At 35.6% G+C, this 18,967-nt stretch overlaps 1 protein-coding gene across 3 annotated transcripts in view; it reads right to left on the bottom strand.

Moving 5' to 3' along the window:
- Positions 1–245: 245 nt before the first annotated feature.
- SOS1 (SOS Ras/Rac guanine nucleotide exchange factor 1) overlaps positions 246–18,967 on the bottom strand; it is a 106,677-nt gene continuing 87,955 nt past the window's right edge. For 2 of the 3 annotated variants that reach the window (XM_081157096.1, XM_081157094.1), the window contains 6 exons: positions 15,552–15,724; positions 15,227–15,343; positions 13,481–13,745; positions 7,914–7,958; positions 6,090–6,208; positions 246–5,161 (listed from right to left, as the gene is read on the bottom strand). In XM_081157096.1, coding sequence (XP_081013222.1) covers positions 4,670–5,161; positions 6,090–6,208; positions 7,914–7,958; positions 13,481–13,745; positions 15,227–15,343; positions 15,552–15,724 — 1,211 coding nt within the window. In that variant the 3' untranslated portion in view covers positions 246–4,669. The remainder of the gene's footprint in view (positions 5,162–6,089; positions 6,209–7,913; positions 7,959–13,480; positions 13,746–15,226; positions 15,344–15,551; positions 15,725–18,967) is intronic. The other variant, XM_081157095.1, reaches the window with a different exon arrangement.

Consider the following 18,967-nt stretch of genomic DNA (forward strand, 5'->3'; position numbering starts at 1 on the left):
GGTCACTAAAGTACTAATTTTCATCCCAAGGGACTCCCACTCACTGCAATCATAGGGCTTGATACAGAAGGAAATCCTGAACTTCTTTTATAATAGTGTGATACAGGAATAAGCATCTGCAAAGCAAGGCCATGATAAAGAGTAAACTATTTCTGCATGGCAAGTATGAACTAAAATGAAAATCACTGACATTAAAAATATTGTCCTCTAAAATAAATGCATGCAAAAATAATACACTTGTGGGCTATGTAAGGCATTTTTCTTTATTATTTTTCAGTTTATCTTAGTAATGCCAGAAAAATAACAGCCATTATTTTCACTTTAAATGCAAACCAAATACTGCTGCACACAGAGTACAAAGATTACCTACGAACATGGTTAGGTAGAAAGGCCATATTAGATGTATAGACCACACTTTGTTTTTACATCAAAGTAAGACTGACAGAGCAATTTTTTGACAATTTAGCAAATACCGTGCTACTAAACAAAGGTAAATACACGTATATATACATAAACATGTTTCAACTAAAGTTATACATGTCACTTTGACAAACAAAGGCTTCTTCTCTGGTGGGTTTCACCAGATATTTGCACCCCAAAGTCCCCTGCCCTGATCCCGCCCCCAAATGCTGACTTGATCTGAAGAAAAAAATTAGAGATGTTCTTAATTAAAGGCACATTTGGCAGCTACTGAAAGTGGCATGCATCTGGCACAGGTGCGCTCTCCCTAAAGCCACACATGTGACTTCCATCCGTTATGCATCTTGTTTGAGTGGTAGTCCAATATGATCCACCTTTAGCTAACTTGCTTTATAATTTTGCAGCAATTGGCTACGTAATGCACTATTTTCATTAAAGGCAAAAGGGAAATTTACTCACAGTTGACAGAAAATGCACTTTACGGTGTCAAAAATGGAAAATAAGGCATGAAATTTACAAAACAAGTTACAAGTGCTTTTGTTATTTAGATTTATCATATAGAACTCATGCTTCTTTTCTTAACTAGAGCTCAAAACATTTTATTGGCTCATGTATAAGGGATTATGAAATGATTTTAAAAGTTAGCAATGAGATGTTTCAGAAGGAAAATATTGAATAAGTAAACTAAATCATCACTTTCCCTTATAATTTTACTGCATAATTCTTTCAGCCAAACTGATTAACCTTGTGATGTTTATTTTACTGGTAAAGATTAATGTGCAACACAACAGGGCCTGCACTTGTATAATAGTCAAACAATATAAGTTAAAAAAGAACAAGTGAACCTACCCATAGCAGCAGAATACCAAGAAATAAATGGTTAAATTGGTTTCTTTCTAGAGGGGGAAAAAAAAAGTTTTCTCAATACTATGTACACTAATAAATTGGGACACCCCTCCCTCCATTTCCCTTGTTTTGCTGAGCCACTTAAAACTGAATTTAAGTTGTCATTAAAAGACAAACAGTGAACTACATGACTAAAGTAAGCTAAGCTTGAGAATTAAGACAAGAGCATGATCATAGGTATCAACTAACTTTTGGACTGCTTAATTTTTGATTTGCGAAAAAACCCATTAAGAATTTAGAACTGTAATATAGCCTCCAACTGAAATAGTACCTGTTCACTAGACTGTTCTGTTAACTGCAGTATAATTAATGTGGCATGCTCCTTGCTAAATTCAGATCCAGTAAAACAGAACATTCTTGAATTGTCAGAGCACAGTAACCTACTAAACACATAATTTGATACCCAATTACCTTTAATCAAACTTTTAATGTTTATATATTTCCTGATAATTTGTACTCTGAAAATACACTGAAGACTGGGAAGAGTAAATAACCTTTGAATAAATTTAGAAACATATACTTATCTGTTCCTGTTTTTAAAAGTGCTTAGCTATGTGGAAAGGCTCCCTTTCTGTTACTTCAGTTATTAGCTCACTTATGTAAATTCAACCTGGAAATATTTTCATTGTATGACCCAAAGATAATGAAACATCTAAGAACCATTTCCATTTCCAAAAGACATGTTCCATATTTTGAAATGTGGTTTAGAAAGTCATGCCGCATTGACTGTCTTATAACGTCCTAGATTCAAAAGCAGAATTTTGTGGTGATGCATTTATCTTCTCAGCCACTTGTTGTCCCTGATTAAGTATATCTTAGTTACTACAAAGAATAAATTTGTCAGCTAGTTAATGTTCCACAAATGAAGGTAAGGATAGTTTTCTCACCTCCATTTAAGGGCATCCAATTGGAATTTTTCTAATTAGTTAGCACTGCAGAAAATATTTTTACCCAGATGTCACACTTCAAAATAAAAAAGTATCCTCTATCCACAATGCATATGAAGCTGATGGACAGTGGTCTCCTAGAACCACTAGGATGGTTCCCTTTGTGAAGCATGATTAGAGCTCCAAATCTTGAATTTTTACCCTTTATACGATCAGGCAGGTTGAAAACCCTTATTGAAGGTGAACACACTGGCCAGAGATACCGAATGGGCTCCAGTGTGACTCTTCTCAGGTTCTTATTTGGAGTGGGGATGGGGTAATTAAGAAATTATCAATAAGACATATAAAGGGAAATCCTAGGGACAATGAGGCTGGTTTAATAAAAAGTCATGGGAGATTCTGGAATGTGTATTATGATTAATTGTAGCAGCACTAGTAAGTAGGCTTGATAAATACTTATTGAATGAATGGTCTTACGGACACTGCATACAAGAGTGGATTTGAAATTTTTGGGGAGACTTTTAAAAGGAGACGTTTTACAAAGAGAAAAATGGCTACCTACCATAATAGGAATGGTACAGATATTAAACAAAGATTCAACTCTAACAAATCAATAAGGATATGCTAGGATGGACTGCTTAATGATGATGCAATCAACATTCTTAAAGGACTATATACTGTACTATTACGATGTACATTTAATGCTCTAATGAATGTCACAGGGAATTATAAAAGTATTAGGTTTTGGCCATGATGCAGCACTTCTAAAATGTCTCTAATGGCATGGTTAACAGAATCGCTGACATGACGCTTCATTATTCAGAGGACACATGCAGATACTGATGAACTGATGACTCTAAGGATGGAATACTGCACATTTCACAGACATTAGAGTGGAGATTAATAAAACTTTTTCTCTTCAACAAGTTGCATGCATTTCAGTCACAGTATTTGTTAGACTCAGAAGATCAGTACATAGGCTTAATGAATAATCCATATAATGATTTTAAGGACGTAGGCAGATGTTCTCTTATGAATAGTTCTGATAGAGCAAAGACCTCAAGCAAGGTAGAATGTTTAATATAAACTTTAACAAACTGTATACATGTTGCCTAGGAAATTAAAAAACTTACAAAGTTCTGCTTAAAAGGTACCCATCCTATTCTAACCAAATACTATCCTACATGCCAAACTGTAACTTCAGATCATCCTGAAAGATGAATACATACATCCGGAACTAGAAACCAAGGCGTACCACAACGCGTGCTTTTATGCTTAGTGTTTGCGTGTGTGTGTTTCAACTGAAAGAAATAAGAATCAACCATTTTCTCCATATAATAATTTAATATATGCCAGCCAACAAGGTATTTGTATTTTTATTCAATTAAATTAAAACAGACCTGCCAGGTTTATTATATAACATTCACTATATACACATGATTTAGGCAATGCAAGGTAATTCTAGATATGCTGATTACTCAACTATTAGTAAAACATGAACGGTGTCAGTGATGCCCAGCAAGTACTAAGTGCTCCTTTTCACACTGGGTGACTGCATTTCCACAGTACGGTTAGAGGGACAGCTATGAGCCATGACGTGGATTACCAGTAAACCTTTGTGGGAAAAGGGGGGGAAATGACAATCTAGCATAGATTAACAGTCTTCTAAAATGTAAATTGTATTCTTGACAGTTACATTTTTAAGAAAAAGTTCTTCTGTCATGTTAATGACACAAAGATTCTCATTTGAAGGCAACACCACCACGTTTTGTTGGTATAGGGAGGGTGAGTGGGGATATGCTCTTAAAACTGATATAATTATTCTTTAAAAAAAAAAAAAAGTACCTCTTTGGTGAAGCCTTGGTACCCATTCAATTCATTCTATTCACTGTAATGATCTGTAAACAGGACTGTAGTACAGTGCTGGGCCTTGATTCCAACAAGGTCAGGTACCACAGCCTTTCCTCACAGTCCTTTGAATGATTTTTAAGAAAATATTCAAAGTCGGACGAGTAAAAGCAAAGGAAAACAAAGGAGGATATGAAGATCCCTGTTTAAGATTTCTTTTTAAAAAGTGCATAATATTTTGAATTACAAAAACTGTCATCATGTGGGCCTGCTGGACACTAGACTGTGTTTTCCATCCCTTTATTGATAAAGATCACTTCACAAAAAGAGGACTCCGGCCCATTGGCTGGAAAAAGTCCCTTTAATTGAGTTTCAGGTGCAATCAGTTGTCCAATTCCTCTAGATCAGTCTTTCCATATTCTAAACGAATACCATCTTCATTATATAATTATGTCTAGGTTAAAATTCATTGTCTTATACTGCATCTTGAAGTAGAGTCGTTAGTGTTTGGAGTTCTCGTTCTAACTCCTCAGTGCTGGCACATTCAGTGCATCCATTGCCAGCAATGGATTTAGGGAGAGGGAAATGTACATCCGGTTCGGAGGAACTCAGGAGGAATGGGCATTCTCCAACAGCGGTGGTCCATCTCTGTGCATGGATGGGTGTGTGTGCTCCCTTTTGTAAGTTTTTGGAGGGAGTTTAGGGATATGCTGAGAAGTGCTTTGTCGTGGAGGAACAGGTGGCCCAGCAATGGAATGAAGGTCCACTTCTTGTGTCAATGGTGGCGATGGCAGATGCCTTCTCGTGCCATGAGGAGAAGGTGTTTGAGGAGGTGGTGGTGTGAAGGGGGAAGGGCTGTTTGGAAAGAAGGCATTGCCGTGATCACTTTTTTTGCCCAAAGGGGGAGGTTGGAGGTGTAGTGGTGAGCTTGAGAAAACATCAGGTGTCCTCACAGGTTCTCGTGGTGGTAATAAGGGAGGGCTTTCAGGAGCATCTGATATAGAGGTCCGGTCTGATATCGAGTATCGTGGTGAATAGGCTTTTGATGTGGGTTGCCTAGGAGGAATTGCTGGGGGGCTGTCCAAATGCTTAGACATAATCTAAGACAAATGAGAAAAATAAAACACATTTATTAATAATTTAATTTATGTAGTACCATGAATATATTAAGAATTCAGTTTGGGTTTTCAAACACACTCTTGGAAGAACCCTAGGTGTGGATCAGGGAGTTGTGCCACATGCTTTAAATGGGAGGTTATGCCAATTCATTAAAAAAAAAAAACTAAAAAAAAACTTTTTTCAACGTTAAGTTTTTAATTACTCTTCTCAAATTTGGTTGTTTGCTACTGCTTACCTATCAACCTAATATAAGATCTTTTCTTATTTAACGTAAGTTACCTGCTAATTTTACAATATTAACCTTACTATATTAATATTTCATGTTCTGCAGTGCCTTGACTTATCCAGGTGCTTTGCCCTCTGGACACTTTGAGAACCAGTGAATCAAGTTAACAATTGGCAAAGAAAGTTTAACTAGGTGGAAAAATGGCTATTATGAGCCTTTAAGGTCTCTTCCAACCCAGAATCTTCATGAAAATCCCGTTTAAAAGCATGTCAGATTCACTATAAAAAGGGCTCAGATAGGTAGTTTAGCATAACCTAAGATACAGTTTCACTTAAAATGTGCTTTCATTTAAAGCTTCAGACCTCTTTCCTTCTTTCTTTGTTTTTGAAGAACTGCTTGAGACTATATTACTCTTACTTTATAGGTTAAATTTGTTTTTTCCTTGATAGTACCCATGATTTAGATTTATAAGGGTTTTTAAAATATACCAAAAAACTATTTCCAGAAGAAATAAACATTACCACTGCATGGTAAATCCGTATTTAATGCTTGTTTAAACTCTACTTAGCCCAAATCCTCTGACGTGTTAACCTAACCCAGTAAGAACTAAACTAGCTGCAGCAATTGAGTATAATGGAACTGCAATGACTCCAGTTTCCAGATGACAAGATTTCCTACTTTACCTTAGATGGTGAAGATTCCGCTGGGGCAGACTCTGGTCTTCTTCGTGGAGGAACTGGAGGGGGGACAGGCACTTCATCAGTGCCCTTGGTTAAGCTTATAGATGATACTGAAGCAGATCCTGTAGGATGTTAAAATTTTTAAAAAGGTCACAGGAATTTTATTTCACCTATTAATCCTGAAAAGGCTTAGTTGGAAACTGCTTATGTTTATTAAAAGAAATGTATAGAAGTATCGAAAGCAGTTCAATAAACCAATATCCAATAGTATTCCTTTATTAAAGCAAATTGCTATAAAAGCATGCAGAAATTTTTTTAGCAGAATTTTCAGGAAAAAAAAAAGCTGCCTAACATATTTTGTTGTTTTGCTTCTTGAACAAAATAACATTCCCACTGTTAACTTATAATTGGAATTTTTAAAATTTGGGTCTGTCAGACTGCTGAGAAAAACAGCAAACTATTAAAAACCTTTGGAATGATAATTTTTGTTAAGCTTTTGTGATGGGCTCCTTTTTCCCCTCTGACTTTATTAGTATAGAATTGTCCTGCCCTTACTAGATAATCCTTGGAATAAGTTTCTGATCTTAACCACTTTCCCAGTGTCTCTCCCCAGCAGTTCTCTCCAAGGATGCCAGGGAGAGAGAGAATCTAGTTTCTGTGGGAGGGGTCTCTCCTCATTTTGTTTAGATACAGGCTCTCCGTGGTAGGTAAGCAAAATCAGGTTCATCATAATCTAATCCAAAATTTTTAATTGTGATGAAGCTATTCAAGATGAGTGAAGCAGCCCTGATAATAAAAACAGAAATCACGCTAGAATCTACTGAACCTGATTTAAGAATGAGTTGATGAACTGGAACAATAAAAGTAAATAAAGCTTCTAATTGGAACCTATCTTACAGACATTTATGATGACAAGGGCATAATATTTGAAAGGCATCACTTATTAAGTTGTCAGCTAGTTTACGAGCATTATAAAAAATATATGAAAAAATACTTAATCATTCAATATCATACAGGCAGTTTCTTTTTTCCTTTAAGCACTGACAGCTTTTATTTTGTCAATTAAATGTAACAATACAGAACTTAAAAAGAGTACTTTGTGTACTGATATTATTCAAACGAGCAATATTTTGATCACCTACCTTTTTTTTAAAGAGACTATCTTAAGCTTATAATTAATATTTTTTGTTGTACATATTTTCAAATCATTTATATGAAGGACAGCAAAATACATTAACCTACTAGCTTAAAGATGATGGAATAATTTGGTGAATTGTTAGTTTACTTTAAAGTGAAAAGCAAATATCTATAATGGAACTTTATTTTTCTTAACAATGATTAATATTTAGGCGATATAATTTAAGTAGCTGCAATTATAAGATGGTTCTTCTAAATTCAAAAAATTCAGATTGTTATTTGCCTACAATCTGTGCTGTCGCCAGGCTAAGTGTATTTTGTGGTTTAGACACTGCACGTAGCTGCCAGCATTCCCATATGCGCATGCATGCTCTTGCTTTTTTATAAAGTTGAGCATTAAATATATTGAAATGCTATAGTTCGAAAAGAGAAATGGTTAAATGTGGAAGCCACCCATATAATACTGTTCTTTTAAAAGAGAAAAAGGTTTTATAAAAGCATGAAAAGTATATAAGTTGAAGCAAATCATTTATGATCAAAAGATAGCACAAGTGAAGGCCTCACTTCTAAGATGTTGCAAGCAAGGTACCAATACTGTCAGACTCAAAAAGAGTTTTAGCAGGAAAGGTTATACTTGGTTTAACTTTTAAAGCCAAAGCAAGAATTGAGTCTTAAACCAAATATACTAACTTGGGCCATGGGACAGTGTAACTTGGATAAAGACGGTATCGCTGCCTGTGAAAGGAAACAAGAAAAAGTAGATTTTTTTTCTTTCATTGATATATTCAACTCATCTGTAAAAGTTTATTTATGAGAAAAGTGTTACTTTTGTCATTCTTATTTAAAGAATGGTATAACAGTCTTTAGTAAAAGCTCATTACTACTTACTTTTGAGAAAAATAAAGAATAAAACTGAGTTACTATCATTGGGAATTTTGAATATTCCTTTTAGATTCACTACTTGATATAAATAATTAAAAGCATTCATGAGAAAACTAAAATATGTATATTAGTGGAAAACTTAAAAAATGTATAAACCCAATTTGAGTAAAGAATTCAGCTGGACATATAGAAGTATGTACTAAGATTCTGAAAACTCAAATTTGTGAAATAAGTAGTAAATAATGAATTCCTGTTATATAAATTATAAAATAAAAGGGAATTTCTTACTAATATTATTATTATGTATCTTTAAAAATGTTCTTGGGGCATATATTCTCATCATAAAATAATTACAGCTTTGGATATTACCAAACAAGCTTAAAAGTAATATAGCTTTTTCTCTTCTATATTCTTGAACACTTAAAAAAAAAAAATAAATCAATATTTGGTGCTTAGACACATTTTATACAGGCAATCCACTGATAAATTTAGAATTTCTAATTTCAGCAATGTTAATTATTTTAAGAAAAAATTTGGAATCATAAAAGTCAAAGCCCCAAGAGCAGTAAAGTAGAAAACCTGAGACAAAAGGCTAATCTATGCTGGTTTTAAATCAATATAGTCATTTATGGTGCACTGACTCAGATTACCAATAGATAATATCCAAGAAAGTAAAATAATTCCTGTAACACTAGACCGAGCTGATTTTTTAAAATTCAAGTTTCTGTCTTGTTTTTGCAAACTAGGCAATAACTCATAATTTGGACCACTGTTTTTTCCAGCTTCTTTGGTCAGAACAAGGATAACTGTACATTCCAGGTTCAGTTGGCTATATATTAATTTGATCACTTATATAGATACAGTGGTCTTATTTCCCAGACAGCCCCAATTTCAAATAATCGAACATTATCTCCTTTCCATCTGTACTGATATTTGGAGGCCATGGTTACTAACGGATAGCAATACAGCTAATTCTAAAACATGCTCTTCTCAGAAGATTAAAATTCATTTTTATACTTTGATAGTAAATGAAGCTGTTGCTCTGTCAATGATTCTCTTTAATTACTTATTAGGCACCTATGACATACTAGCATTTACCTATGTCTGTACTCTCCACTTAGAAAGGAAATAAATGTGCCTCCTGGAGAGTAAGCCTCAGGAACATGGTGGTACACTTAGCACAACAAAGGAATAAAATCAAAACGCAAAGTGCATGTCAGCTACAAACTGCAGGCTTTTAGAAAGAACAATTATACCTATGCATACACACTTGTGCACACAGATGTGGACTTGGCTTTGATCCTATTTATAGATATAGCACAGGCTTAGATTCATGCATTTGGTAAATTTGGGGTACTTTTCTGATTTGTCACTTTAAATTAATTGCTTGGTCTCACTACCTGGAAAATGCTATAAAAAAACCTCTTAGAATTATACATGCTCTAATCAAGAAATAGATACTAGAAATTCTTGTCAGCTGGGTACCAAACACATTTATTGATAATGACTTAGGAACGAAATACAATTAACTTTAAAATGTAGTATTAATTTGTTCAGTACAAATCCCAAACAAGGAACAGTGGTTCTTAATCTTGGTTGCACATTAGAATCCCCCGGGGATTATAATATATGGCCATGATTGAAACCACTGTTGGGAGATACTCTCCAATTTATAAATGACTCATTCTTGAAATAGGAACATGCATTTTCTTATAGCAAAAAGTTATATAAATCATGGATAACTTCTTAAATTCACAAAAGCCTGTTAAGTGCATATGTATTTCAGATTAGTAACTAATCACCTACAACAATCTTCTATGAAGAAAATTCGTGCATTCTATGAAATGCTTGGAATACACCTTTTCTTGTCAAAGCTTCCCTTACAAGGGATGGAGCGAAAGCTCATCTGTAGCACAAAGATCAGGTCAGACCGCTGGCTCCCGTTTATGACTAGGCAGCCTTCAAACAGGAAGTACCAAGAGCACCTCATCCTCTCCTCCTTGCTACAGCAGCAGAAACAGAGCAGTGAGCTGGGTGGTCTTTTCCCTTTTCCCAGCCAACTGTCGTCATCACCTGAGGTGGACCTGGCCAGGGCAGGGCTCTGAATGTGAGGGTGTATGTAGCAGCACTAAATAGGTGGCCAGTTTCCTTCCCTCTCTATCTTCACCACAAAGCTTTCCATGGCCATTCTTGCCCATTCTGTTGTTACCTTTGTGTAAATTTCTACAGCATTTATGCCTTCACCACTCATTAGCATTTTGCCAAGCACTTATACATCTTCTCTGGTAAAGCTTGCAATCTTACTGAGAGGTGAAAAATAATCATAGTGCAATGAGAACCACAGCATTTAACAATGGTTAAGCATTTAACTACGGTTTTCTTTGTACTATGATTATTTTTTAATCTCTCAGTAAGATTGTAAGTTTTACCAAAGAAGATGTGTAAGTCCTTGGCAAGGGGTGACATATACAAGAGATACTGGCTGAATAAATTAATTACTGGTTTTAAAGTAAACTATTATGAAGCAAAAAAGTAAGAAGCAAAAAAGTACTATTATAACTAATCAAAATTCTAGTCAAACTTGGCCTTTTGAAAAACATAAGCAGTGGAACTTTCTGCTTTTTATTGAGTGGAATATGTTCAGATGACATAAGAAGGTATGTGCAGCAGCTCTTGGCTGCCAGGCCCTAGGGAAAAAGGAAATAGGTAGGTATTCACTCTGGTGGGACACAGTAGCAAGTTGGATGCTCTGGTGAACCCCTCCCCACCCAGCACTGGCAGATCTGTTAAGCAGAAGTGGGGTCTAAGGCAGATGAAGACCTTTAACACACATACACCACTGGTAAATTTTAAGAGACTAATTGAGCATACAGATGGTTTTATATTATGCTGGCTTATTTCATTTCAAAACCAGTTATTTTTACTTTTACTAAGGGCAAAGGGATCAGTAATAGGGTTTTCTTTATCACAAAGAAAGAAATTGAGAAAACCCTCAAGGCTAAGATTACTACAATGATTTCTGGAACAATGGTTTCCCCACTTGTCCTGCTATTTAAGTTAATGCCGTTCCACTGCTGCCTAAGCAAGGATCCAGAGCACTGCATTCCAAAAGGCTCCTCTTCCATTTGATTACCATTTACAGATTTAGTACGAACAGGGAATGTAGCCTGCTTATTTTCTGTTTTTCCACCTTTTCCATTTTTAGCTACTTCTTAAACTAAGAGAAGCAGAATTTGCAATTGATGGCTTTCATATGATTTCATTAATTTACGTATGTGGGAATCTTTATAATAGAGATGTTAGCCATATGCCCTTGGGAAAAAGCCCTGCAAACAGTTAAAATGGGTCAGAATAAGTAATGATTTTAGGTCAGACAAACTGCAAATAGAGCTGGTTTTATTTTATTACTTAACTTAGGTGGTTGGCAAGTTGGGGAAAATTAATGGGATTTTTTAAACTGGTGTTTATTTGAACTTATCATCAAGAATATCTGATAGCTTACTATGTGAATAACAAGACTCCAAAATCCTCAGTAGCGAAATAAAGCCAAGATATAGTACTTTTCAAAACAAATACACTTTAGGTGGCATAAAGCAAGACAAACTGCCTGGTAACTACAAATATACTATAACAGGAATAAATAAATAAATAGGATTCTGGACCAAATCTCAAAATAATATACCTCCAAAGAATAATTTCAAGTTGATTTTTGTTAAAAAGTTAGATCCTCTGAGTTGGAAGAAACCTTAAATCTAGTTTGGTCCCCAGAAGGCTCAGAAAAAGTATTTTACCTAAAATCAGAAAGCACACTAGCAGACTGGAATGACAACCCAGGATTCCTAACTCCTACATCAGTGATTCTCAACCTCCTCCCCGTAATAATGTCATGCTGCCTCTGAATATTGGATTCTATTCTGTTAAATACTAGGGTGGAATTGGATCTGCACATTGAGCTAAGACAGCCAATGGGAAGAACATATGGAAGTGGTTGTAAGGGGGTTAAAGGTGATTCAAGTTTTGATTTAATAATGAACGAAAAAAGGTTGTGTGTTCTAGAGCTTTAAAACTCAGTATGAGCCCTAGTCGGTTTGGTTCAGTGGTTAGAGTGTTGCTCTGCAGACTGAGGGGTCTCAGGTTTGATTCCAGTTAAGGGCATGTACCTCGGTTGCAGGCTCTCTCCCCAGCCCCAATTAGGTATGTGCAGGAGGCAACCAATCAATGTCTCTCTCTCATATCCATTTTCTCTCTCTCCCTCTCTTCCTCTCTCTCTCTTTCTCTCTCTCTCTCCCCTTCCCTTCCTCCCCTCTGAAAAGCAATGGAAAAAATATCCTTAGATAATTAAAAAACAAACAAAAAACTCTGTATGAAATTTGTTAGATAATTAATAGAAGTAGGGGGATCTATATATAACAGGTAGCTTCTTCAAAGGGCTATAGCTGAGCTATACAGTTCGGTAGCCACTGGCAACATGTGGTTATTAAGCATCTGAATATGGCTAGTCCAAATTGAGATATGCTGTAAGTATAAAATACATACTGGATTTTGAAGATTTAGAACAAAAAGAGAGTGTAAAAAAATCTCATAATAAATTTTTACATTGATTTCATGTTGAAATGACAATATTTTACAGATACTGGGTTAAAGAAAATATATTAAAATTAATTTCACCTAATTCTTTTTGCTTTTTTTTAATGTGATTATAGAACATTCAGAGTTACGCATGTGGCTCATATTAAACTTTACTGGATAGTACTGATCTAGAAATAAGAAAGGGATAAGCGATAGTGTGAAGTCTGGGAGGCCCGTGTGGCTGGGCTTGAAAGCACAGGCAGTGCACTGCAGCCACTGTGTGCAATCTGCTGGATGGTGCAGACCGAGAAAGGTTCAGTAGGAGTTTGAATCTGATACACTACGGAGTTAAAAACTACAGGGTCTTTTTAAGGGAAAAGGTCTGGTGGGAAGGGAATGATGCACTGAGTAGCATTCATATAAAATAATTTTGAGGGCAGCGTTTAAAAGTGCTGGACTGACATTCCTTACAGGTTTTAGGAGTTAGCTTTGTTTCCTCTGGATATGACAGATGCATTTTAAATTCAACAAATGCCCAAATGAAGTTGAAATTAGCAATTTCATCACCAGGTCTTTCAGTAAAATATAATAAATTTAAGGAGGACTGTTCCAACAAATTTTTTAAAAATTATAGGTTGCTGGAGTTTAGAATTTGTTTTATATTTCTATAATATCTTTTGAAATGGCATTTCATTTGTCCACAAATTTACAAAAAATTAAAAAAAAATTTATACAGGTTCTTTTTTACCTCTAAACACATATAATACTAACAATTACTTTAAAGCACTTAAAATTTTAGCACCTACTTGAGTGAAAAGGGCTTGAATGATCAGAATCAAATACGCTGCAAACATCTGTGGTACTAGAAGCACCAGAAGCAGGAGGAGGTGTTAACGGTGTTCTTGGAGAATTTGGTGCAGATGCTGTACTTTCTGTTTCACTTTCAGGGATCCTACTATAACTAATTTTCCTTGGCTCCTGCTGCAGCGGTGTGGGATGTCTCATGGTACCTGGTCTTGGGTTTGATGGACGAACACCAGGAGATTTTAGGGGATAGTTATATTTTTTTGGCTGTAGACATAAAAAACAAAAAACCCACAATACTTATGACATCATAATAGAAAGGAAGGTTTTTCTATATATGCCTGATAAAATTCAACTAATATCTAGAAAAACCATATACCACCAATGAAGAATTTACACAATCATTCAAATTAAACTGTTCAAGCTAAAGCGTTAACATCCCATTTCCATAAAGCTTTGACTATCTAAATTATTAGGGAATGAATTTCTTTAAATAACAGAGTCTTAATCCTATAAATACCAGAGTATTTGTTATTTTAATATTTTTGGATGGAAATCTTTCTAAGATATGCCATATATTTCTCTGGTTTTTAAAACAGATTATGTTGAACTGGTTTAACCTTCCTGAAAAAGCCAGGATCATTATTATGAACTATGACACCTTACTACGCTGTAATACAGTGATGCCACCAGGATCACTTGAACTATTTACAAATGCAATACATTGCCTGAGTTTTCATCTGTGTATTTATGTTAGTTTTATGGAATTTTCTTACAGAGTGATCATTTCTCAGTGATATAAGCATGCCTCATTGGAGCAGACTATATAACTATTTACAATTTGCTGCTGTTAATCCACCTTTTAAAAAACTGTTTTAGGCCTTGAGACATATTCTTGTGAGGTAATCACATAAGCTTTAATTCACAGATATTTTGAGATTTATCTTGGTTACTTAGAAGCCATTTATGTTTACTTCTTGATTCTTGACTTACTTATGAATCAGAGATTATATTCAGATCAGTGAGGTGATGATACTGTACATGAATTTGGCCAGGCACTGACAAGTAATAAAAAACAATGGAAACTTTATTTTCCCCCTAAAATTATCTTTAGCCAAACCTCATAAGTCATTACTTTTTTTAAAAAGTCGTAAGGATATTTGTTTATTATAAGTAAATTAATATAAATTAATCATATTTCCTGCCCTTAAAATCTTGAGCCCTGGCCAGTGTGGCTTGGTTGATTGGACCTCGTCCTGTGCACCGAGGGGTTGCTGGTTCGATTCCAGGTTGGGGCACATGCCCGGGTTGTGGGCTTGATCCCCTGTGGAGGGTGTGCAGGAGGCAGCCAATCATTGTTTCGCTCTCACATCAATGTTTCTCTCTCCCTCTCCCTTCCTCTCTCTCTAAAAATCAATAAATTATTCTTTAAAAAAACATTTTTTTAAATCTTGAATAATTGTTTAAAAAAATAAAATCTTTCATATTTGTCTAATTTTTTCATCTATCATATCAGGATTTATTCAGATTAACATTACTTCTCATTTATTTTGAACCAAGCGGGATATTCCTGAGCATAATTAAGCACTTACTCATTACTTTAATCCATCACATGTGTACCTCATCACAAACACCTTTATAGAAAACTAATCTGTATAACATCTATGGTAGTGATGGCATCACCAGATGTAGATGACAAATGAGACAATATTTAAATGTAAAAGAAATATAAATATATGAATGCTTACAAATCTTGGGAGAGGCTTAGGGTTTCGTGGTTCTATTTCTAGGGATTTGTTGAAAAGATAATCTGTAAATTCTTTTTCCATGCTATTTCCCATTGGATTCAAGTTTTCAAAGAACCTCTAAAATAAATGCAAAGAAACAATTATTAATATTAAATATTTTAAATTGAGTTTGAAATTCATGAAAATAATTTAAGAAAACATTTAACATAAGAAAATATGAATTATTTAAGTTTTATTTTCCTTCTTTTCTATAAAATAAACCTGCCTTTCATCAGGCAGTTTATAAACTTAATCAGAAATATTATCCTCAAATAATTCAACTTACCTTGATATCTGATTCTACTCGTAGACAATAAGGCTGGTTTTGGTACTGCTGGATCTCTCCTGTTATTTCTGCCACTTTCCTCCTTTTGCTAAAGTTTATAAGCTCTTTTCCATGCCTTTTTAGAACCTCAGGGTTGCCTTCTTCTGTTTTCAAGATATTAGTTAGATAAATTCCTAAAAGATATAATGAAATTATTTCAAGGATAAAGAAGGAGAAAGCTAGTTTTTTCTTTCTTAGTAAGTGTAGTGATTTTACACTGTACCATCTCAATCACCGTAACCAAAGAATCAAGGCACAGAGTTCCATTCTATGAAAAAGAACAAGCTAAGTAATATCAAGAGAAAGATTTTTATGAGTGTCAAATTCTTCTGTGGCAAACTGAAGTTTTATAAATACCCCAAAAAAAGGGTGACCAAGTTTAACAAAATTAATACATTTTTCAGTAGGAATAACTAATTTTCCATACCTGCCAAACAACATATTATTTGACATAAGTCACGGCTTTATAAAAGGAACTTTATAACACGCATTTTTGGCAAAAGGGGAAAATGTTAAATTTAGAGGACCACATCTGCTGCTTACTCAGCTCTTGATTCCCCACCAGAGGTGGTTAGGATTTGTAATTCACAGGTAGTACTGTTTGGATAGGCTTACTCATGGATATGTGGAAGGATCTGCAAGCCTATCAAGCACAGGACTGCATATAATTTACGTATATTCTGGTCTTCAGTACTTCTAGAGTTATGACAACCTGATCATTGAGCTGTTTCCTCATCACTGCAGGCTGTGCGCTGGGTGAGGAGAATGAAAAACATAACAGGCACTTCAGTTCTCTACACAGCCCTCTGGTGCCAGGAGCACTTGAGTTTCATTCTGTTCTAACATAAAGGTTCTGGAGCCAACTCTGTGTTCTGCTTGTGTGATCTTGTACAAGTTACTTAGCCTCTCTGTGCCTTGGTTTTCTCATCTATAAAATGAGGACAGGAGGGTTGTTGTGAGAAACAAATGCATATATAGGCTTAGGACAGGGCCTAACAAAAGTAAATGCTTAATTAGCTACGTTTGTCATTGCTGAAGCTGTTGTTGCTATTCTTGCCTACTCTCTTATGCTTCTGCCTTATCCCTTAAAGTACTGGTCGTGATGCTTTGGGGTGAAAAAGAGAGTGTGAATATCTGAATTCATTCACTCAGTACACACGCACTGAGTCTCTGCTCTATGCCAAGCACTGCATTAGGTACTGCAGATTCAAAGATGAACAAGACATACAGTCCATGACCTCAAGGAATTTAGAGTTTTGAACATGGGCTTCTGCAGTACAATCTGTTAAGTGCTATATTAGTACTAACACATAAGATGCTATGAAAGCACAAAGGAGGTGTGCTTATCTTTACCTTGAGCTGGTAGAAGTAGAAAAGGCAACACAGATGAGGTGATGCTTAAAATAAGTCTCAAAACATGAATATAAATTTAATAAGTAGAGTAAGATGGACGGGCATTCTAAGCAAAGTAGCAACGCGTATGAAGGGGCTGGTTTGTGATGAAGCTTGGAAGAGATACTCAGAGATAGCATGTTGATTTGTACGGCTAGACCACAGGGGTCTGATGTGCGGAGAGGAAGAGTGGCAGAATACGAAGGCAGACACAGGAAAGGATTAGGAGTTCTAATCCCTTCTCCATCACTTCAGGTTTTACACTGGATGAGAAGGAGAATGAACAAAATAACAGGCACTTCAGTTCCAATCATATTAGTGGTCCTAAATGATTTTGTGGTACAGGCATACTTTTCAATACTAGAATTTTGGCCACATTCCTGAAAAGATAAATGACTCAGGATCAATAGTGAACAAGTCAGCAATAATGAAACATAACAGACGTCAATGCCTGTTTGATTCCAGAAAGTACCCAGTTTTGTGCTTGAATGACTGAATGGGTAGTGGTGTAATGACCCACACTGGGAACATGGGAGATGAGAAGTTATGAGATGTCGAAAGTGTTAAAAGTATACTTGAATGAAGTTGTGAAATGCTTACAAGTGGCATTTTGGTAGAGCTCAGGATGAAATCTGGAAATTATTCTATGACAAATTGATGGCTAGTTAAAAGAAGTGAACAAAGAGGTGGCATCCAAACTTCGTTGATTGTTTACTACATCAGTAATAAATGTTTAAACACACATCCTCAATATATAGAAACATAATTTTTGAATAAAAAATGTAGAACAAATATACTGTTAAAGCTTATTTTTTTTCAATAGATCATTTTATATACCCTGTGGAGACAGTTGTTTTAGGGAGATGGAAAGCAGAGCATTATGATATAAACAATGAAGAGTGAGGTTTCACCTTTTTGCTCATGCTTTTCCCAACCCTGCAGGAGAAAGTGGCTCCTCGGGGTTCTAGGTTCCCATAGCGCTTTGTTCACACTTCAATTTATACATCTCTACAATACAGTATTATATCTACTCCATGGTACTGCAATTTATTTTTCTGCTCTTTCAAGGAGGCTTATCGAGGGTAAGAATATGTTTTATTTGCCTCTAATCTAACACCTAGCCCAGGGCCTGGCACATCACATGGAAGCATCCAACAAATGCTTCTGAATGCATGAAAGGATGCAAGAGACATGTAGTCAATTCTAAAATGGCAGGAAAGCAAGAGTAGAGATGAAACAAACTGGCAAGAAAGAGACAGGACACAAAATTAGAGCTGTGTAAGAGGAAAGAGCAAAGCCAATGCTACAGGTTTGGAGACTGTGCAGAGAGGTGAGACTTGGTTGAAGGAGGAATCAACATCCTTTGACCTTAGAATAAATGTTAGTTTGCATATACATATACGTATTCTACCTATGAGTAAAACATTTTAGTGTATGGAGGAAAACTGGGATACAGACCAGTCTGGCAGAGCGTTGGAAGGAGAAATTGCCTGACTTTTATTCTGTAAATGGTACAGTGCCAGCAAAGACCTGAATAAAAATTCTGGCAAGAGGAAGAGGAAGTAAAAGTGTTAGATACTACCCCTGACCCTCCCATACAGGGGAAACCAGTATATAGAATTCAGGATAAGAATCTGGAAGAAGTATAAACAAGACGGAATGAAGCAGCAGCAATAACATATGGCTCTACCCACTGGGTCAGAGCCATGAAAGGTGGCCTGGCTAACTTCGGGGACTGATAACCTTTAGCTTTGGAATAGCAAAAATCTTCTTAGAGCAGCAGAACTGAATAGGGATAGTTCAGATAAACTGCCTTAAAAGAGCAGAGGCTCAACAACTAGGAAGACAAGCAGAAATGGGTAGGAAGGCTGGCTGGTAGGCTGTCTGTACCTATCAAACCCCCCCACGTGTCTGTATTCACTCACTAAGTCATACTGCTCACCTTAAGACACATGAATTATACTCTAAATACAGGTCTGAAACGT

Source organism: Miniopterus schreibersii, assembly GCF_964146895.1.
Source record: "Miniopterus schreibersii genome assembly, chromosome: 13".
Classification (NCBI taxonomy): domain Eukaryota; kingdom Metazoa; phylum Chordata; class Mammalia; order Chiroptera; family Miniopteridae; genus Miniopterus; species Miniopterus schreibersii.